Source organism: Pelobates fuscus, chromosome 9 (assembly GCF_036172605.1).
Source record: "Pelobates fuscus isolate aPelFus1 chromosome 9, aPelFus1.pri, whole genome shotgun sequence".
NCBI classification, from domain to species: domain Eukaryota; kingdom Metazoa; phylum Chordata; class Amphibia; order Anura; family Pelobatidae; genus Pelobates; species Pelobates fuscus.
Window position 1 is genome coordinate 12,451,227 of NC_086325.1, and position 23,432 is coordinate 12,474,658.

The 23,432-nt window shown below is 40.2% G+C and overlaps 1 protein-coding gene across 1 annotated transcript in view; it reads right to left on the reverse strand.

Moving 5' to 3' along the window:
- The window catches only part of LOC134573445 (cytochrome P450 2B1-like), a 45,534-nt gene that overhangs the window by 11,474 nt on the left and 10,628 nt on the right, over nt 1-23,432 (reverse strand). Inside the window, exons 2-4 of the mRNA XM_063433210.1 lie at nt 23,119-23,303; nt 21,226-21,388; nt 9,909-10,061 (exon numbers count right to left, since the gene is read on the reverse strand). Of these exons, the coding sequence (XP_063289280.1) occupies nt 9,909-10,061; nt 21,226-21,388; nt 23,119-23,286 (484 nt within the window). The 5' untranslated portion in view covers nt 23,287-23,303. The remainder of the gene's footprint in view (nt 1-9,908; nt 10,062-21,225; nt 21,389-23,118; nt 23,304-23,432) is intronic.

The following is a 23,432-nucleotide window of genomic DNA, read 5'->3' on the forward strand; positions in this document are numbered from 1 at the left end:
TATGTGTACGGTAGTGATGTCCCGAACGGTTCGCCGGCGAATAGTTCCTGGCGAACATAGCTTGTTCGCGTTCGCCACAGACGGCGAACATATGCAATGTTCGGTCCGCCCCCTATTCGTCATCATTAAGTAAACTTTGACCCTGTACCTCACAGTCAGCAGACACATTCCAGCCAATCAGCAGCAGACCCTCCCTCCCAGACCCTCCCACCTCCTAGACAGCATACAATTTAGATTAATTCTGAAGCTGCATTCTTTTTTTCTTTTTTCTTTTGTATTTTTTTTGTGTTTATTATACATTATCCTCCATAGCCAGTAACCTGTGTTTATTATACATTATCCCCCATAGCCAGTAACCTGTGTTTATTATACATTATCCCCCCATAGCCAGTAACCTGTGTTTATTATACATTATCCCCCCATAGCCAGTAACCTGTGTTTATTATACATTATCCCCCCATAGCCAGTAACCTGTGTTTATTATACATTATCCCCCCATAGCCAGTAACCTGTGTTTATTATACATTATCCCCCCATAGCCAGTAACCTGTGTTTATTATACATTATCCCCCATAGCCAGTAACCTGTGTTTATTATACCTTATCCTCCCCATAGCCAGTAACCTGTGTTTATTATACATTATCCCCCCCATAGCCAGTAACCTGTGTCTATTATACATTATCCTCCCATAGCCAGTAACCTGTGTTTATTATACATTATCCTCCCATAGCCAGTAACCTGTGTTTATTATACATTATCCCTCCCAAAGCCAATAACCTGTGCTTATTATACATTATCCCCCCCATAGCCAGTAACCTGTGTTTATTATACATTATCCCCCCATAGCCAGTAACCTGTGTTTATTATACATTATCCTCCCATAGCCAGTAACCTGTGTTTATTATACATTATCCTCCCATAGCCAGTAACCTGTGTTTATTATACATTATCCTCCCATAGCCAGTAACCTATGTTTATTATACATTATCCCTCCCATAGCCAGTAACCTGTGTTTATTATACATTATCCTCCATAGCCAGTAACCTGTGTTTATTATACATTATACAATAGAGCTTGGTTGCTTCATCTAAGTGTTGCTTCTAAGTGTGTGTGTGGTTGGAGATATTCTGGAGAGAAACTGGAGGTAATCTGTGGTATTCAGGAGGATAAATAAAAAGTTAAAGTTTGTTTGATTTAAATTATTCACCTCATTGGAATGGCAGACTTAGTTCAGTGTAATAGTTGCTTTGCATTTGTTTCACGTTCCACTTTTTGGAGGTTTGGTTGTTGTCTAATCTGTAGACAGTTCTCTATTTTGCGGCAGGAGATTGTATTTTTGAAGTCTGAGATTTGTAAATTATCTGGTAAACAAACTCAGGCTGGAACTGCTGCAAAGCCACTGCCGCAGAGACATACTAGGAATGGCAGATGGATTACTGTAGGATCTGGTAGACTTGGAGTTGTGGATAAAAGGCATATTGCACAGTCTGTTGCTCTACATAATTCATTTTCTGCACTTTCAGAGTGTAGTGGTGTCGTGGAGAGAGGCACTGAGGCTAGTGGTGTCGTGCAGAGAGGCACTGAGGCTAGTGGTGTCGTGCAGAGAGGCACTGAGGCTAGTGGTGTCGTGCAGAGAGGCACTGAGGCTAGTGGTGTCGTGCAGAGAGGCACTGAGGCTAGTGGTGTCGTGCAGAGAGGCACTGAGGCTAGTGGTGTCGTGCAGAGAGGCACTGAGGCTAGTGGTGTCGTGCAGAGAGGCACTGAGGCTAGTGGTGTCGTGCAGAGAGGCACTGAGGCTAGTGGTGTCGTGCAGAGAGGCACTGAGGCTAGTGGTGTCGTGCAGAGAGGCACTGAGGCTAGTGGTGTCGTGCAGAGAGGCACTGAGGCTAGTGGTGTCGTGCAGAGAGGCACTGAGGCTAGTGGTGTCGTGCAGAGAGGCACTGAGGCTAGTGGTGTCGTGCAGAGAGGCACTGAGGCTAGTGGTGTCGTGCAGAGAGGCACTGAGGCTAGTGGTGTCGTGCAGAGAGGCACTGAGGCTAGTGGTGTCGTGCAGAGAGGCACTGAGGCTAGTGGTGTCGTGCAGAGAGGCACTGAGGCTAGTGGTGTCGTGCAGAGAGGCACTGAGGCTAGTGGTGTCGTGCAGAGAGGCACTGAGGCTAGTGGTGTCGTGCAGAGAGGCACTGAGGCTAGTGGTGTCGTGCAGAGAGGCACTGAGGCTAGTGGTGTCGTGCAGAGAGGCACTGAGGCTAGTGGTGTCGTGCAGAGAGGCACTGAGGCTAGTGGTGTCGTGCAGAGAGGCACTGAGGCTAGTGGTGTCGTGCAGAGAGGCACTGAGGCTAGTGGTGTCGTGCAGAGAGGCACTGAGGCTAGTGGTGTCGTGCAGAGAGGCACTGAGGCTAGTGGTGTCGTGCAGAGAGGCACTGAGGCTAGTGGTGTCGTGCAGAGAGGCACTGAGGCTAGTGGTGTCGTGCAGAGAGGCACTGAGGCTAGTGGTGTCGTGCAGAGAGGCACTGAGGCTAGTGGTGTCGTGCAGAGAGGCACTGAGGCTAGTGGTGTCGTGCAGAGAGGCACTGAGGCTAGTGGTGTCGTGCAGAGAGGCACTGAGGCTAGTGGTGTCGTGCAGAGAGGCACTGAGGCTAGTGCTGTTGTGCAGAGAGGCACTGAGGCTAGTGCTGTTGTGCAGAGAGGCACTGAGGCTAGTGCTGTTGTGCAGAGAGGCACTGAGGCTAGTGCTGTTGTGCAGAGAGGCACTGAGGCTAGTGGTGTTGTGAAGAGAGGCACTGAGGCTAGTGGTGTTGTGCAGAGAGGCACTGAGGCTAGTGGTGTTGTGCAGAGAGGCACTGAGGCTAGTGGTGTTTTGCAGAGAGGCACTGAGGCTAGTGGTGTTGTGCAGAGAGGCACTGAGGCTAGTGGTGTTGTGCAGAGAGGCTTGAAGACTATGGTGAGGCCTAATAGAAAGCAGTTGTTGGTGGGGGATTCCATCATAAGAGGTGTGGAGATGGACAATGGTGGTCTTGTGAGGTGTCTTCCCGGAGCTGCTGCTCACAGAGACAGGAGACGTATCGGTAATATTGTTAAGCAAGCAAAGCAGGAAGGGGAATTGGATGTACTTGTCCATTTAGGGACAAATGACTTGGCTTGCAATGAGGTTTCAGAGGTTAAGGACGTTTTTAGTGTTTTTGCCAATGATATACGGCAGGTTGCTTCCACACTGTCATTCTCTGAAGTTCTGCCTGTGCATAACACTCAGAATGACAGGCGGATGCGTATTAGGGACTTTAACTTGTGGCTTGGTGAATGGTGTCGGTAGCAAGGATTTGGCTTTATTGCTCATGGTAGCTCTGTTTGGAATGGAAATAAACTGTACAAAAAAGATGGTTTGCATCTTTCTCAAAGGGGAACAAATGTTCTCAGTGAGCAGTTCAGAGGTTTTGCTAGGATGTATTTAAACTAGGAGGGGGGGGGGGCAAAAGGGTGATAAAACATCAATCCAATTGTCCCCCAAAACAAGGACAGAAGGTGCCTGTAGCAAATGTGTTTAAAAATGATAAGCTTAGAGTCATGTCTACAAATGCTCGCAGTTTAGGGAATAAGATCCATGAACTTGTGGCAATAATGGCAACTGATAGTGTAGATTTAGTCGCTGTTACTGAGACATGGTATAATGAGAAAAATGACTGGGACATAGCAATACCAGGGTACTCTTTATACAGAAAAGACAGGGAAGGCAAGAAAGGGGGAGGGGTGGCCCTGTATGTAAAGAATAGCATAAAATCTAGCCTAATAAAGGTTAGTGAGGGGAACATAGAGTCAGTTTGGGTTACGTTAGAATTTGGTAATCACACAGTAACTCATGTAGGTGTGATTTATAGGCTCCCAGGACAAATTGAAGAGTTAGATAATCTACTAGTTGAAGAAATAGCTAAAATGACAATGAAGGGGGAAGTTATCGTCATGGGTGACTTTAATCTTCCTGATATAAATTGGAAAACAAAAATAGCTACTTGTGCCAGGAGCACACATATTCTAAACTCCCTACTGGGATTGTCTCTAAAACAAGTCGTTGAGGAGCCAACTCGTAAAGAGGCCATACTAGATTTAGTGTTAACAAATGGAGATTTGGTATCAGATATTACTGTAGGTGAAAGTTTAGGATCCAGTGATCATCAGTCAGTGTGGTTTAATATAAGAACAGTGACTGAGTCACACCACACAAAAACAAAAGTTTTAGACTTTAGAAAAACAGACTTTTCCAAAATTAGAATATGTGTAAAGGAGTCATTATCAGACTGGAGCAATTTAAATGGAGTTCAAAAGAAATGGGATTATTTAAAAGTTGCACTACTGAAGGCAACAGAAAATTGCATTAGGCTTGTCAGTAAAAGCAAAAAATTCAAGAAACCACTGTGGTACTCCACAGATGTAGCCAAAATAGTAAAAAAAACAAAAAGTTAGCATTTAGTAATTATAAAAAAACCCAGAGTGAGGAAGACAGAATGACCTATAAGATTAGGCAGAAAGAGGCTAAGCAAGTTATAAGAGCTTCCAAATCACACACAGAAGAGAAAATAGCACAGTCAGTAAAAAAGGGGGACAAAACTTTTTTTAGATACATAAATGAGAAAAGAAAAGTAAAACAAGGATTAGTTAGATTAAAAACAAAAGAAGGAAGGTATGTAGATGAGGATAAAGGTCTAGCTGACTGCCTCAATTAATATTTTTGTTCGGTATTTACAGATGAAAATGAAGGAAAGGGACCTCAGTTAAGAAAAAGGATAAATGAGTCATTTATTACACGTGAGTTTACAGAGGAAGAGGTTCTATTTCAACTGTCAAAAGTAAAGACAAATAAGTCAATGGGACCTGATGGAATACACCCAAAGCTATTAAAAGAGCTTAGTGGTGTACTAGCAAAACCATTAACAGATTTATTTAACCAATCATTGATAACAGGAGTAGTCCCAGAAGATTGGAAGTTAGCGAATGTTGTGCCCATTCACAAGAAAGGTAATAGGGAGGAGTCGGGCAACTATAGGCCAGTAAGCCTAACTTCAGTAGTGGGGAAAGTGATGGAAACCATGTTAAAGGATAGGATTGTTGAACATCTAAAAACACATGGATTTCAAGATCAGAGACAACATGGGTTTACTTCAGGGAGATCATGCCAAACTAATCTTATTGATTTTTTTGATTGGGTAACTAAAATTATAGATCAGGGTGGTGCAGTAGACATTGCTTACCTCGATTTCAGTAAGGCTTTTGACACTGTTGCACATAGAAGGCTTATCAACAAACTACAATCTTTGAGTTTGGATTCCAATATTGTTGAATGGGTAAGGCAGTGGCTGAGTGACAGGCAACAGAGGGTTGTAGTCAATGGAGTATATTCGAAGCTTGGGCTTGTCACCAGTGGGGTACCTCAGGGATCTGTACTTGGACCCATTCTCTTTAATATTTTTATTAGTGATATTGCAGAAGGTCTTGATGGTAAGGTGTGTATTTTTGCGGATGATACTAAGATATGTAACAGGGTTGATGTTCCAGGAGGGATAAGCCAAATGGAAAATGATTTAGGTAGACTAGAAAAATGGTCAGAGTTGTGGCAACTGACATTTAATGTGGATAAGTGCAAGATAATGCATCTTGGACGTAAAAACCCAAGGGCAGAGTACAGAATATTTGATCGGTCACGTGGCCCGCCTGGCACTAGGAGCACAGCTCGAGTCACAAGCTCGCTCTTAAAGGGGCAGTGGGAGCCAAAAGTTGATTCAGGCTCCCATTGGCCCACGTCATTCCAGCAACCCCACACACGAGCATTTGGGGGCGTAGGCATGACGTGAGCCAATCACTGGAGTAACAGTAGTGTACATTAAAAAAAAAATTCAAACAGTCAGTTTCCTTCACATGTGTGCGTTTCAGGGCCTGCCAGGGCACAGTGTCACACCAATGCAACTCATATCTGGTGTAACAGTAGTGTACATTTAAAAAAAAAAATACAGGGGGCTTGTTGTCACCTTTCGGGGACCCTTGGTGTTGTACGTGGCTGGGTGGAGAAAGAGACCTTCAATGACATCAGTGAGGACAAGGCTAGCTTATTATCCAACCTTGTGCAAATGGACTGTTTGCGGTGCGTTAAACGGGGAGTTTGGTCTGTCACTGTGAAGCGGGCGTAACCCTTACACTACCTGATCGATACAACATCATACCTGATGTTTTAAAGCACGTTATTCCAAACAATTTAGGAATGTTAGGTGATTTATGCCCTATATGGATTAAAACCAGACTCTGCATCAACTATGTAATTTTCCATGGGAGTTTTGCCACAGTCCAGGTGTTAGTCCCCTTGAAACAACTTTTCCATCACTATTGTGGCCAGAAAGAGTCCCTGTGGGTTTTAAAATTCGCCTGCCTATTGAAGTCTATGGCGGTTCGCCCGTTCGCGAACATTTGCGGAAGTTCGCGTTCGCCGTTCGCGAACGGAAAATTTTATGTTTGCGACATCACTAGTGTACGGTTATCTCAAAATTTTTTCTTTTTTTTTAAACAATCTTTATTTTCGTTGTGCAAAAGTGTACAAATAGCCCTAGCAAGCTTCATAATGTCATCCAAGATTGTAAAGTTTTGAAAATAAAAAACAAGGCACTAATAGAACCCATGTAGGTGCAGGAGATTATACTTATTTCTGTTTTTTTTGCACCCTTAAAGGTGAATTAATTGAGGGGTTGTGCGATTGTATTTAATGGTCCAGACTATAGATACGTGGACTTTTTGCAGGATAAGGAGCAACACATATGTATAGAAATAAGCACTTTTAGGCCTCCAGACAATTGCTACCTTTGATCACTGTCATACTTACCTTAACCGTGTCTAAAGTTACTTACCTTCTCCCTCCTTCTATCTCTCCAGATCTTCCAATATCATCTCGCTTTGTATACTTATTACCCTACTTTCATTCTCCAATAACCCCCTGTACTACCATTACAGCCAACTGGCAATTTAGGTGATCTCTCCCTATTATAACTACTGTCTTTTTTCCAATTAAACTCCCCTCTCCTTTTTCAATAAACGCTCAAGATTATTTGGACACTCTAATCATGAAATGATTCTGAAGGGATGCTTATTATACTAATAAGGAATATACAGAGATACAATATATCACCTGTCAATTTTATGTTTATTTTTGGCAATGGATAATAAAGCCTGTTATATCATTGACTTTTCTCAGTTCATGGGCAGTTATTTTGCGCCTTGGTTTCTCCACACGCTTCTTGCAACCCTGTTGACTATTTTGAATGAAACGCTTGATTGTTCGATGATCACGCTTCAGAAGATTTGCAATTTTAAGAGTGCTGCATCCCTCTGCAAGATATCTCACTATTTTTGACTTTTCTGAGCCTGTCAAGTCCTTCTTTTGACCCATTTTGCCAAAGGAAAGGAAGTTGCCTAATAATTATGCACACCTGATATAGGGTGTTGATGTCATTAGACCACACCCCTTCTCATTACAGAGATGCACCACCTAATATGCTTAATTGGTAGTAGGCTTTCGAGCCTATACAGCTTGGACAACATGCATAAAGAGGATGATGTGGTCAAAATACTAATTTGCCTAATAATTCTGCACTCCCTGTATATCTTATACACAGTTTATTTCATACATGGGGTATATATATATATATAATTTCACGATTACAAATAGTGGTGTACCATAGAAAAATATTTGATTCATCCATTTAAAATAATTATTTGCACTATCTGTAATTTCCTTTTTTCTCATTATATGCATATTGATTAAGTGCCACCTACTGGAGGATTCAGAAATTACGGCTGTATATATCTTATATAACCCAAAGCATTTTTTGAGCACATAAATTCTAAAAAAAAAAAAAAATAACTATAAACTATAAACTATAAAACAAATAACTATAAATAACTATTTATCTTCCATATATATTAAGGAAGAACCCATGGCAATAGATATGCAAATGGTTGCTGCAAAAAACTTGCAGAAAAATTGTGATTGGTTAACTCAAGACAAGGTGCTGCAGCAACTAAAAAAAGTTAATATAAACAAAGCTCCATGCTCTGATGGTATTCATCCATGAGTACTTAAGGAACTAAGTGTAGAAATAAGTGGACCTCTGTATTTAATATTTTGAGATGCTTTTCTTTCAGGAAGTGTAGAGGAGGATTGGAAGAAGGCAGATGTGGTTCCCATATTTAAAAATGGCTCAAAATCCTTGCCTGGAAATTCTAGACCTGTGAGCTTAACGTCTGTGGCTGGGAAAGTAATTGAATGTGTATTAAGGGATAATATTCAAGAATTCTTTGAGAAGAACGTGGTTATCAGCAAAAAATCTGCATGGTTTTATGAAGCACAGGTCATGTCAAACTAACCTGATTGCATTCTACAAATAAGTAAGTATAATTATAGATCAGGGTGTTGCAGTGGATGTGATCTATTTGGATTTTGTCAAGGCATTTGATACAGTTCCACACAATAGATTAGTGTTCAAATTTAAGGAAATCGGTCTAGATGAAAATTCTTCTTCTTGGGTAGAACATTGGCTTAAAAATAAATTACAGAGAGTTGTCATTAATGGTACATTTTCAAGCTGTGCCCCTCAGGGTTCAGTTTTGGGACCCCTTCTATTTAACATGTTTATAAATCATCTTGCAAAAAAGCATTCCAACTTATGTTTCAGTGTTTGCAGATGACACAAAAGGCTGTAAAGTAATACAATGTGAGCAAGATATTACTTTGCTGCAGAGGGATTTAGATAGGCTGGGGGACTGGGCACTCAAATGGCAGGTATAATTTAATGTAGAAAAATACAAAGTTATGCACTTCATAAAGAATGCACAAGCAATTTATACCCTTAATGGTAGCGAATTAGGGATAACAACACACGAGATGAACTTGGGAATTGTTATAGACAACAAACTATGCAACAATTTGCAATGTCAATCAGCAGTGGCTAAGGCCAGTAAGGTATTGTCATGCATGAAAAGGGGCATTAATTCTCAGGGTTGAGAATATCATTTTGCCAATTTATAAATCGCTGTGCAATTTTGGGCACCTGTTCTAAAGAAGGATTTTATGGCACTTGAAAAAAATGCAGAGGCGGGCTACAAAAGTAATAAAAGGAATGGAACATTTTAGCTATGAAGAAAGGTTAACAAATTTAAACCTCTTTAGTTTAGAAAAATGTCGCCTGAGAGGGGATATGATAACAAATATATCCGGGGGGGCCAATACAAACCATAGTGTGGAAATCTATTCACAAACAGAACTATACATAGGACCTGAGGTCATGCTTTTAGACTGGAAGAAAGAAGATTTCGTCTAAGGCAAAGGAAAGGTTTTATACTGTAAGAACAATAAGGATGTGGAATTCTCTGCCTGAAGAAGTGGTTTTATCAGAGTCCGTCCAGATGTTTAACCCCTTAAGGACCAAACTTCTGGAATAAAAGGGAATCATGACATGTCACACATGCCATGTGTCCTTAAGGGGTTAAACAGCAACTAGATGCAGACTTGCAAAAACAGAATATTCAAGGATATATTGTTTCAACTGTAGGGTAATAACCTCTTGATCCAAGGATAAATCTGACTGCCATTCTGGGGTCAAGAGGGAATTATTTTCCTAGTTTGTTGCAAAATGGGAAGTGCTTTAGTCTGAGTTTTTTTTTTTGCCTTCTTTTGAATCAACAGCAAAAAACAAATGTGAGGAATGATGAACTTGATGGACACATGTCTCTTTTCAGCCTATGTAACTATGTAATTATATGTATAATGTAACATTTCCACTGTTTAACAATTAAAATTAGTTACTTTGCGTGATATTATATTGCAAACCAGTTGCTTGTAGAAGGTTATTTTATGGTGCAGACATTGAGAAACAAACCTTTATTTTTCCTAAATTCTGTCACCAGGCATTTTGCTTCCTCCTGAACAAGAGATTCGACACTCCTCTTCCCCATGCCAACATTCCTCAAAATAGACAAAGAGAAGGGCCTCAGCTCCTTCCATCTCTCAAAATTAGTGGAGAATGCAAATCCTGTTAAAATGTCAAAGATATCAAATTCAGCACAAAAAAAATATATTAATGTATATACAGAAACAACGCGTGACCATCAGTGAATATTTGCAATAACAATATCAGGCAGAATATTAATATGGTAGTGTTATGATATTAACCCCTTAACCCCTTAAGGACAGAGCTTCAGAAGCTTGACTTACGCTTAATGACACAAGCAATTTTTGCATTTTCTTGCTGTTTGCGTTCAACTGCAATTTGCATCTCTCTCATTTATTGCACCGGCACATATTATATACTGTTTTTTAAAGGACAGAAAGGGCTTTAATTTGATATAACATATATATATATAAATGCTTACTTATTATAAAAAAAATACAGAAAAATGCAAAAAAAATGAAAAATATTGTTTTTTTTTACAGTTTTTGCAATAATAATGGAAAGTAATTAAAAATAAATTCATTTATTTGTTCTGATTTACAGAATATATAATGTGTCTGGGATTTTAAGTTTTTTTTGGTAGTTACAGGTCACAAAGCACAAGGAGTAAAATAAAATTTTAATGTGGAGCGATTTTAGAATTTGGTATGTTTGTCTTGTAAGCCTAATAGCCATAAAATAAAACAAAATTGCCACACAAAAGTATATACTTATATAAAGTAGACATCACAGGCTATTTACCTAAGGTTGTTTTGACACTTTCTACGTAGCCATTTTACCGCCAACCTCTGCTAAATATTGGAGTAAAATTGTGTTTTTTGGGGGTTTTCGCACACAAACTTATAACAAAGAACTTCTCAGATGTATTTTGTAAAGTTGGTGTGTGCTATTCCTGTACAAAGTTTTATTATGTGTTCAGTTACTTCTGCTGAGTACAACGGTACCCCCATTGTATGTCGTTGGCACTATTTCGTGAAGTTACAGTGCCATATAGGAGACCTATCCATTTCAGTATTCACAGTAGAATTTTGAGAGACGGATTTAATGAGCCTATGTGTCCATTTGGGGTATTATAACAGTTTGACTGTTCAAAAAAAACCCACAAAGGCCTACCATTTGTAAAAGTAGACACTCCAGGGTATCTAATAAGGTGCATATTGTGCCTTAACATGCCCCCATTATTTCACCAATATATGCCAAAGTATGTGGTAAAAAATAGTTTTGTGCATTTTTTACATATGGATTGCATTTTTGCTAGGCATTGTGTATATTTCACATGTGCCACTAAGTTCAAACCCCCCAAATTATGCTCAGCTAAGTCTTCTGAGTAAAATGACACCCCCATTGTATGTCTTTGGCACTATTTCGTGAAGCTACAGTGCCATATAAGAGACCTGTCCTTTTCAGTACTCACAGTAGAATTTTGAGAGACGGATTTAATGAGCCTATGTGTCCATTTGGGGTATTATAACAGTTTGACTGTTCAAAAAAAAACCACAAAGGCCTACCATTTGTAAAAGTAGACACTCCAGGGTATCTCATAAGGTGCATATTGTGCCTTAACATGCCCCCATTATTTCACCAATATATGCCAAAGTATGTGGTAAAAAAAAATTTTGTGCGTTTTTTACATATGGATTGCATTTTTGCTAGGCATTGTGTATATTTCACATGTGCCACTAAGTTCAAACCCCCCAAATTATGCTCAGCTAAGTCTTCTGAGTAAAATGACACCCCCATTGTATGTCTTTGGCACTATTTCGTGAAGCTACAGTGCCATATAAGAGACCTATCCATTTCAGTATTCACAGTAGAATTTTGAGAGACGGATTTAATGAGCCTATGTGTCCATTTGGGGTATTATAACAGTTTGACTGTTCAAAAAAAACCACAAAGGCCTACCATTTGTAAAAGTAGACACTCCAGGGTATCTCATAAGGTGCATATTGTGCCTTAACATGCCCCCATTATTTCACCAATATATGCCAAAGTATGTGGTAAAAAATAATTTTGTGCGTTTTTTACATATGGATTGCATTTTTGCTAGGCATTGTGTATATTTCACATGTGCCACTAAGTTCAAACCCCCCAAATTATGCTCAGCTAAGTCTTCTGAGTAAAATGACACCCCCATTGTATGTCTTTGGCACTATTTCGTGAATCTACAGTGCCATATAAGAGACCTATCCATTTCAGTATTCACAGTAGAATTTTGAGAGACGGATTTAATGAGCCTATGTGTCCATTTGGGGTATTATAACAGTTTGACTGTTCAAAAAAAACCCACAAAGGCCTACCATTTGTAAAAGTAGACACTCCAGGGTATCTCATAAGGTGCATATTGTGCCTTAACATGCCCCCATTATTTCACCAATATATGCCAAAGTATGTGGTAAAAAATAATTTTGTGCGTTTTTTACATATGGATTGCATTTTTGCTAGGCATTGTGTATATTTCACATGTGCCACTAAGTTCAAACCCCCCAAATTATGCTCAGCTAAGTCTTCTGAGTAAAATGACACCCCCATTGTATGTCTTTGGCACTATTTCGTGAAGTTACAGTGCCATATAGGAGACCTATCCATTTCAGTAGTCACAGTAGAATTTTGAGAGACGGATTTAATGAGCCTATGTGTCCATTTGGGGTATTATAACAGTTTGACTGTTCAAAAAAAACCCACAAAGGCCTACCATTTGTAAAAGTAGACACTCCAGGGTATCTCATAAGGTGCATATTGTGCCTTAACATGCCCCCATTTTTTAACCAATAGATGCCAAAGTATGTGGTATAAAATTATTTTGTGCGTTTTTTACATATGGATTGCATTTTTACTGGGCATTTTGTATATTTCACATGTGCCACTAAGTTCATACCCCCCAAATTATGTTCAGCTAAGTCTTCTGAGTAAAATGACACCCCCATTGTATGTCTTTGGCACTATTTCGTGAAGCTACAGTGCCATATAGGAGACCTATCCATTTCAGTAGTCACAGTAGAATTTTGAGAGACGGATTTAATGAGCCTATGTGTCCATTTGGGGTATTATAACAGTTTGACTGTTCAAAAAAAACCCACAAAGGCCTACCATTTGTAAAAGTAGACACTCCAGGGTATCTCATAAGGTGCATATTGTGCCTTAACATGCCCCCATTTTTTAACCAATAGATGCCAAAGTATGTGGTATAAAATTATTTTGTGCGTTTTTTACATATGGATTGCATTTTTACTGGGCATTTTGTATATTTCACATGTGCCACTAAGTTCATACCCCCCAAATTATGTTCAGCTAAGTCTTCTGAGTAAAATGACACCCCCATTGTATGTCTTTGGCACTATTTTGTGAAGCTACAGTGCCATATAGGAGACCAAGCCATATCAGTTTTTACCGAACTTTGAATTTTGACGCTGGGCCTATGTGCAATTTCCAAGCATCTTAGCAGGTTTTAAATTTAAACTACCCCACAAAGGCCTACCATTTCTTAAAGTAGACACCCCAGGGTATTTCAAAAGGTATATTCTAAACCTTAGTGTAGGATCATTTTTTTGTTAGTTTGTACCAAGTCTTGTTGCAATTAGCATTTTTGTCTGCCTTTTTGACACACACTTGGAGATGTTATTGTATATTTTGCTATCCTTATGTGTGCTGTGGCAGTATAACACCTAATATGTTGCTCAGCTATGTCATCTTAGTGCAACAATACCCACATGTGTACCTTTTTCATGGTTATGTGGATGTTGAAGGGGCACATTGGAGACCATGTCATATGAGTTTTTACCAAACTTTGAATTTTGACGCTCGGCCCATGTGCAATTTCCAAGCATCTTAGCAGGTTTTAAGTTCAAACTACCCCACAAAGGCCTACCATTTCTTAAAGTAGACACCCCAGGGCATTTCAAAAGGCATATTTTAAACCTTAGCGTAGGATCATTTTTTTGTTAGTTTGTACCAAGTCTAGTTACAATTAGCATTTTTTCTGCCTTTTTGACACACACTTGGAGATGTTACTGTATATTTTGTAATCCTTATGTGTGCTATGGCAGTAGAACACCTAATATGTTGCTCAGCTATGTCCTCTTAGTGCAGCAATACCCCCATGTGTACCCTTTTTGGGGATATGTGGATGTTGAAGGGGCACATTGGAGACCAAGCCATATCAGTTTTTACCGAACTTTGAATTTTGACGCTCTGCCCATGTGCAATTTCCAAGCATCTTAGCAGGTTTTAAGTTCAAACTACCCCACAAAGGCCTACCATTTCTTAAAGTAGACACCCCAGGGAATTTCAAAAGGCATATTTTAAACCTTAGCGTAGAATCATTTCTTTGTTAGTTTGTACCAAGTCTAGTTGCAATTAGCATTTTTTTCTGCCTTTTTGACACACACTTGGAGATGTTACTGTATATTTTGCAATCCTTATGTGTGCTATGGCAGTATAACACCTAATATGTTGCTCAGCTATGTCCTCTTAGTGCAACAATGTGTCACGGGCAACGCTGTCACGGATTCCAAAACACAGACAGACCACAAAGAGAGAGAACACAGAGAGAGAAACTTGTAATACCGGTCCTTAGAATGGCCGGGCTATACAAGCAGAGAATAGTCAAGGTACAAGCCGAAGTCAAAGGGGTAAAGAGAAACGGAACAACGATAGGACAAGCCGAGGTCAAGGATCAGAGAAGACAGGATAAACGGGAGACAAAGCCAAGATTTGGTAACCAGACAGTTGACTATTCGGCCTGGGTGTGGAAAACTTTAAAACAATGGCCAATACATAGGCCAGGCTGAGAGGGGCAATCAGGGCAGTAATAGCTTGTCTCAACTCTTACGCCCCTCTTGTAACACACCCTGCACCTTTTCTGGGGGTTTTGTTTTTTAGGGGTTGGTGGAATCTTAAAGCAGAAGTGACCTGCCTCCATTCTTCTGCTAGGCTCCACTGATGGTCCCCCTCTGTGGCACTCAAGTAACCCAGAAATGAGCTGAAATTGAAATGAAAGGAATGTGCATTTCAGCTCAGCATTTGCCTTTTTAAAAATAATAAAGGCATTGTGGACTGCCGTCTGCATTATATATATGCCCACTTTTTTGTACCATGCCCTGGTTTTGCGCATGATTAGATACGGCTGCATTAGTTGATCGGATAGATCAACTCCCCCCATGTGCCGATTATATTGCTGAATGCAGACTGGCACACGTTTATGTTCCTCTCTGCCACGAACTGCGACCCTGCGAGTGTTTTCCCCATGGATCGTAGTTAGGATGAAAACCTCCTTTTTATCGCGGTACTTGAGTGCCAGCAGTTCATTCTGGCAGAGAGCTGCTGTTTCCCCCTTTTTTATTTTTTTTTCTGCTAGAGCCTTTGGGAAACCTGTGCGACTCTTCCTGATAGTGCCACAGTCTCAAAACAGTACAGCATTTGTAAGAGTGGGATGCTGTTATAAAAGTTATCGATGTATAAGTGATAACCTTTGTTGAGTAATGGCATTATTAAGTCCCAGACAATTTTCCCACTTGTCCCTACTGTATCTGGGCAACCTGGGGGATCAAGGTGGCTATCCCTTCCTTCATATACACGGAAGGTGTATACATAGCCACTGCCACTTTCACATAATTTATAGAATTTTATCCCATACCGGGATCTTTTGGATGGGATGTATTGTCTAAATCCCAGTCTTCCCTTATATTTCATGAGGGACTCATCAATTGAAATTTGTTTTTTGGGGGTGTAAATAGTGGCAAATTTTTCATTTAAGTGGGTAATTAGAGGGCGTATTTTATAAAGAATGTCATACTGCGGATGACCTTTTGGGGGGCACTTCATATTGTCATTAAAATGCATAAAACGCAGTATGTCCTCATATCTCTCCCTATGCATAGTCTGGGAAAAAATGGGATTTTTAGTCCAGTACATTCTAATTGTGGGCTTTTTAACTACCCCCATTAACATGGTCAGTGCCCAGAATTGTTTAATTTCTGGCACACTGGTTGGGTACCATCTCTCTGTCCTGGCGATTCGGGAGTCTTGGTTGCGTGCAAGATATTGCTCCGCATACAGATTCGTCTGGGTAACTACCTCCCCCAAAAAATCATCCCCCAAAAACAGCTCCATACAATCCAGCGCATTATAGCCAGACAGGTCAGCCTGTATGCCAGGATTGGCAGTGAACACTGGGATGTCTGGCGAAAAATGATTAGGGGGTACCCAGTCATCTGCGCCATATTGAACATTAGGGGAATCAGCGATTTCCTCTGATGTTACTGCACTATCTGGCACATAGTCCCTGTCCCCTGCGTCACTCCCTGCGTCACTCTCTGAGGCAGTGTCGGTCGCCTCTGAGTCGGCGGCTAACAGGGCATAAGCCTCCTCTGCGCTATACTTTCGCAACATTTTTAATACAGTTAACACAGCTAAGAAAACTTTAACTAAATAACTAAACTTTTTTTTTTTTTTTTTTTTTTTTTTTTTAAACCCCTAACTAAATTCCCCAAATTACCACTAAATTCCACCCACCAACTAACTAAATCACAAATTAATAAAATAAAACAATACAATTTAACCCCTTAGGGTTACAAAAAAAATAAAATTTAACCCTTAAGTGTAAAAAAAAAACAAATAGATCACAGTAAAGTACTGTGACCTGTATATTGATCACTGCTAGCAGTGATCAAGCAGCAGGGAAAGGGTTAATATTTTTTTTTAAGGAAGGGGAAAGGGATTAGGAACTTTTTAAAGATATTCACTATTCTTCTGGAACACAATGTTGCAACGATCCGTCTCTCTCCACTTCACAAACCCACACGAGGTGGAGGGAGGCGGATCAGATATCCCAGCAGTATTGTGACCGCTGTGACTGGCTGTTACAGCGATCACATGTGCTGGGACATCGCGATTTGCTGTTGCTGGTCTGCCCCTGACTCAGAGGGACCCAGCAACAGCGTTAACCCCGCGATCGCCGGCACTGCGCGATCGCGGCGTTAATTTTACCGCGTGACGGACGAGGTCCGTCACCCGTCATTAAGGCCATCCCCAGGATGACGGACCTCGTCCGTCACCCGTCGTGAAGGGGTTAAGAACTGAGCCAAATATAGACGCTGTGATCAAAATAAAACGTAAACAAAACTTGGAATTTGACTATATGTCTGTTCAACCGTAATTCACCTCTTTTATATTAAGTGCACCCGCACTTATTATATATCATTTTATTCAGGGGAAATAGGGCTTTCATTTAACATCACATATTTAGCTATGAAACATAATTTAATATGAATAAAATATAGAAAAATGGAAGAAAATAAGACATTTTTTATATATTTTTTAGTTCTACATGACATTTTAACTGTGACTGTCATAATACTGTTTGCTTTTAATGCAATGAAATACACATATTTGTATTCAGCAATGTCTCACGTGTAAAAGAGTACCCCCTATGTACAGGTTTTATGCTGTTTTGGGAAGTTACAGGGTCAAATATAGCATGTTACATTTTTCATGTTATACACTTTGAAATTCGCCAGATTGATTATGTTGCCTTTGAGACCGTATGGTAGCCCAGGAATGAGAATTATTCCCATGATGGCATACCCTTTGCAAAAGTAGACAACCCAAGGTATTGCAAATGGGGTATGTCCAGTCTTTTCTAGTAGCCACTTAGTTACAAACACTGGCCAAATTTAGTGTTCATATTTGTTTGTGTGTAAAAAAATGCAAAAAACTAATTTGAATGCCAATTTTGGCCAGTGTTTGTGTTTTACGCTAATATTTGTAAAGGTTTTATTGTGTCCTAGAAAGTTACAGGGTTAAATATAGGTCTTGCGAACCAAATTCTCTGGACTTTCAGCCTGGGTTGCCAGGCAGGTCCCTCAAATAGTAATTAATAAAATGACTTGATTATGTAAAAATATATTTGTAGAATTTAAATATATATATATAATATTATATATATATATTTTTTTTTTTTTAAATTCTACAAATATATTTATATCATATTTTTACTTACTATTTGAGGGACCTGCCTGGCAACCCAGGCTGAAAGTCCAGAGAATTTAAACTGGCTGCTTTGTCCCTCCTCAATCTCTATATCAGCCCTTACTATTGTTTAACCCCATGGCGATTTGACTGTGTTCGTGGGATCTGAGTGCTGTTCGGATATATTGAATGTGGGGGGTTCTGTTCTCTATGATAGGAATTATGTATTTTTTGTGTATTTTTGCTGTTGTTGTGAATAGAGATATTTTCACCATGCTTGCAGTCGGTCAAAAAAGACTTCCACTTAACTTTTGAACCACTGGACCAATTGGTATGATTTTGGCATATGTTTGTATACTGTGTATGCTGGTTCAGAATATGTAAGTTTTATGTGAATGTGATGTATACTTTTAAAGTTATGAATATTGTGCCAAACTGTGGATTTTCCTGCCTGTGATAATTATGTTAGCCTATTGTGTTCAGTAATTATATCACAGACAGAGGGGAGGATTTTGCTGTAATGAATGGGAGTGTCAGACATTGTTGTATTGTTTTAAATGGTTTGTGTCCTTTGTATGCCTGTGTACCATCAGGTCCAGGGGGTGTGCCTCTGGCCTGGGGAATTGTATAAATTGTGAGTGCTTGCTTCAATTAAACAGAACTACTTGAAGCCTTGGCTCATGCTGGGGGATGGGATAACTACACTGCAGGGATTGCTATATTCACACTATACTCCCCAGGGTAAGCTCTTGTAAGAGCTGTTCTTGTTCCTGCTACACTCTCTGGAGGAAGAGAGGCCTGCTCACTGGAAGCTGGATCCTGGCCTTGGGTCCAGGGTGGGTGAAGGACGGCGAGACCCCAGCGCAGCTGCATCGCTGGAAATGGGGTCTGCAGTGCTGATGGTGTCAGTTGGAGGGCTTGGAGTCCTCGACAAGCACTAGGAGCATCGATTGGCGCAGGTACTCGGCGGGGACGTTCTATGCCACCCGCCGGCGTTTAGGACAGCCCGAAAAAGGACGGCATAGAACGCCCGATGTCCTTAACCCCTTAAGGACCAAACTTCTGGAATAAAAGGGAATCATGACATGTCATGTCATGTGTCCTTAAGGGGTTAAGGTGTTAAAGAGGCGAAATGTCTTATATTTATATAATCAAGCCTATAAATATACATTTTAAGTATGGGTTTTTCTAATCTCCCTTTCATTTCTAACACATTAGGTTACAAAGATACTCTGTAACGAGACACCTTATCTCATATTAAAACCTAGTGTCAGGCAGTGTAAGACTTAGTATTTGGATAAGCTACATTCCACATTTTACAAATTGCTCCTGTACACAGGCCTTTTCTTTTTTCACTGAATGAATAGAGTGAAAGGACCACTATAGGCACCCAGAGCACTTCAGCTCAATGAAGTGGTCTGGATGCCAGGTCCCCCTAGTTTTAACCCTGCAGCTGAAAACAAAGCAGTTTTAGAGAAACTGCTATATTTACACTGAGGGTTAATCCAGCCTCTAGTGGCTGTCTCCCTGACAGCTAGAGGCCGCTTCCACGATTTGCACATCACACTTGAATCACATCACACAGTAAATCACTTATTTGATGCTGGACGTCCTCACGGAGTCCAGTGTCAAAAAAATCCCCATAGGAAAGCATTGAGTAATGATTTGTTATGGGTGGGTTTAAATGTACGTGCACCTCTGGCCGCGCATGCACATTCGGAAGCTGACGTCGATGGAGGAGGAGAGGTCACCAGTGCTGAGGGAGCCCGGCGCTGGATTAAGGTAAGCAAATAAATGGTTAATTAACCACTTATTCGCCACGAAACAGGGCATTAGTCACCTAAATGGTGACTAGGGCTCAATAGCGCTAGGAATACATATTTGTATATCTTTTTACATTCTGCCAGCAAGCAAGATGGAGTCACAACTGCTAAATTGTGAATTGTAATAGAAGATTGATTTTAACCACAAAATGTCTGACACGACTGATGGGCAGTACATGGAATTTATAGATGTGATATCTGAAAACAGGACAGTCAGTAATTTCTTGCAGTTAAATACTGTGGCGAAACCAGCCTCGCCACTAGGCATTGGAGAAGACTGATTGCCAGCCTCCTGCCCTGTGACTATGGCCCCATGTTAAAATGCTCATTCTGTACTTTCCCTATGTGAGCAGTGTTACCCCAGATAGCTATGCCATGGAGCCCATTCGTATAACGAAAGACTATGTGAAAGACTTTGGCTCCATGGCAATTGAACTGTATGTATGTGATCTGAGCGCCATTCAGTCATAATGTGCACTCAGATCTAAGCTATCTGGGGATATGTCGAATGTACCTGTTTTATGCAATAGCTGCACAGTTATATATTTTTATGTATTTTATTGTATTTTGCTACCATGTGGCTAATGGAGTTTTGCCTCTGTCCTTGAAGATAATTGGATTGCTCCCCAATTATCTCCAGGATAGAAGACTCTGTGGAACTGGTTTTGGGCAGAAAAGTCATGCTTCATTTGGTCAAATAGGACTTTCCCTTAACTTTTTAATCCCTGAATCGATTGCCCTGATTTTCGAGTATGTGTATATTTCAAGCATGCTGATTCTGAAAATGTATGTTTTATGTTTGTGGAATGTATATTTTGGAAGTTATTAATATTTTGTAAAAACTGTATTTCTCTGCCTGTGATAATTATATTTCCCATTGTGTTCAGTAATCATATCACAGGCAGAGGGGAGGATTTTGTGTGGGAGTGTCTGTGTGTATTGTACGGATTGATTGGTTGCTCTGTAAAACCCTGTGGTCTGTACTATGTTTGTGGATTCTGAATAAAAGAGGCTGTATGTGCCAGTACAGTCAGTTCTGCTTGACCCTCAAAAAGAAGTGTCGTCTCGTTATTGGGGTAATTGGATTGTATGCTGATTGCCAGGAGTGTAAGCTGATTGTATGCTTTTCCTGTTCAGCTGTTTACAGCATTCATATGCTTGAGAGCATTCGTATGCTTCTCCGGTTCGGTGGTTGTGGTGTCTGCTGCAGTGCTTGGAGTCCTCAGGAAGCGCTAGGAGTATCCTTCAATGGAGGTACCCAGTCGGGGTGCCCGTCGATCCGTTACAAATACCACCAAAACCAGGTACTGAACAGAATATCATAAAATAATGCAGATTTACATGAGACCAAAGCTCAAACAAAATGGGAATTTCTGACAAGTTTGAAATAGTCCCCTTCCGGTATTATCCTTGTATTAATTGTAAAGTCAGTTTACCAAAACAATTATGTTTCTTACCAAAATCTTTATAAAATTCAGTCATACATGGGGTATAGCCACGTCCATTGAATGCATTCCCATGACGATGGAGAGCATCCTTCAGCGCCTGGCAACCACACACCACAACCACCGGGCGTTGTCCCAAATAAATTGTGAAGACGTCCCCATATCTGCATCTCATCTGCATTAGAAGAGTCGTGTGAATGATGTGAGAATGTCACAATCCAGATAATGTTAACCTAGCCAACGTGAATCTAGACTAACCATTTACATTATACATTTCAAATAAATGGAAATTCTAAAAAATCTACAATTGGTAATTAATCAATAACACTGGATTTTCTAATCTCGCTGGAAGGTCATTAATGGATTAGCAGAATCTATTCTAATTTCTACTTGATTTCATTTTTATTATAAGGGGACAAAGAAAGTGACCCAGTATTAGGGTGTGACAATGGAACAAAGTACCATATTTATTCTGCAGAATTAAAACCCTTTCCCAATCTGTAACTAGCCAGAAACAGACTTTGGCAACACTGTATATTCATTTAAATAAAGATATTCCTTGGCACAGAAAATGTTTACAAGGAGTATTGCACAATATTTCATGACGCAATCAGCATTTGTTTTAAATAAATATTTCTCAAATTAGTAATTTCCTAGGGGGGTTTTTGGAATAATAATTATGAATAGGAGTGTAGACAGGGATTTATTCCTTCACCCCATGGGCTTTGAGATTATTATAACGTTTAGAGTGTGAGAGCATAAATACTAATGGGGAGAAAAGTGTGATCGTGCATTTTATTGATTAATAGCTAAGGTTAGGAGTTTGGCAGGGATCACGTGGTTGGTCCGACCTGATTAGTAGAGAGTACGAGGGAGCCGCTACATCTAACTCACTGCATCACATGACCCTCTGTGGCGTATTGGGAATACAGTCACACGGGGATCCTCTCTTACAGGGGTATTTAATAAAATGAGAGTTCAAAGTTTGGAAACATTTTCTAAGACGGCTATGATTTCATTTTTACTCCTTCACTTTGAATTCTCACTTTAGTAATTAACCCAGTTTGCTCACGTTATTATTATTATTTTATTTTTATTGTTTGGTGACCGCATGGTGGTTTAACATGTCAGTCATAGGATGTTGCATGTTTCTGAACAAGTCCGTGTTTGTATATACAGTACATTTCTGATTACCCAAAAATAAACTTGTCTTTTGTGAGTGGACAAATCTTTAAAGGAACACTGTAGTCACCCAGATCACGTCATCTCAATGATTTAATCTGGGTGCAGTGTCCCTGTTTTCTTAAAAAAAAATTTTTTTTTCAGAAATTGTAATGTTTACATTACAGGGTTAAGTCTGTCCCTCATGGCTCTCAGTATGATAAACTCCATCACTTGATGCACAAGCCCCCATAGGACAGCATTGATTCAAAGTTTCCAATGGGAAAGTTTGAATGTGTGCACAGCGTTCATACATTAGGTCCTCAATACTCTAGTAGGAGCATTGGATTGGATTGGACTATCCGAGAGAGGCCATGTGTCCTCCACGGCGTTGCTGGGGGAGGAGAGCTGAGCAGTGCTAAGAGAGCATTGGGACTGGAACAAAGTAAGGGTTTTTGTTTTATTTTTTTATAATTTTTTTTGCACGTGGGGGAAGGGCAGGTACATGAACACGATAGCGTTAGGAATCCAGGAATCCAGATTTGTATTCCTAAAGCTAGTGTTCCTTAACTAATGTTTTGTAACTGACTGGGTCGTTCCTGTGCTCATTCTATAGTTTTCGTATATCATAGGTACAGTAATAACAATTTGCACCATAGCGGCAAATTGTTCTTCATCCAGACTCAGACAGCACAGAAATGACTGGGGACAGCGGCGGTTTATTTGGGGTTTTTAGACACTCACCTCTTTTACAAATGGAACAAGCTGAATCTTAATAATCTGTAGGTAGTTACCCACAAGTGGAAGCGGTGGTGGCCCTGGGGGAAGGTTTCCTCTAACAAGTGTATGTTTTATAAACCACAGAAATACCAAGACGGAGACAAGTGCCACAGCAGCCAGGACGGGATTCATGCTGCTTAGAGAAGGTTCTGTAAAAATACAGAGGATAAGATCCGTCAACCGCACTCTTTAGAACATTACCCATATAACCAAACAATTACAAGAAGAGTCTCCAAAATGTCTGCAGGTTTATTGTAGAAAATAACTGAACATGGCAA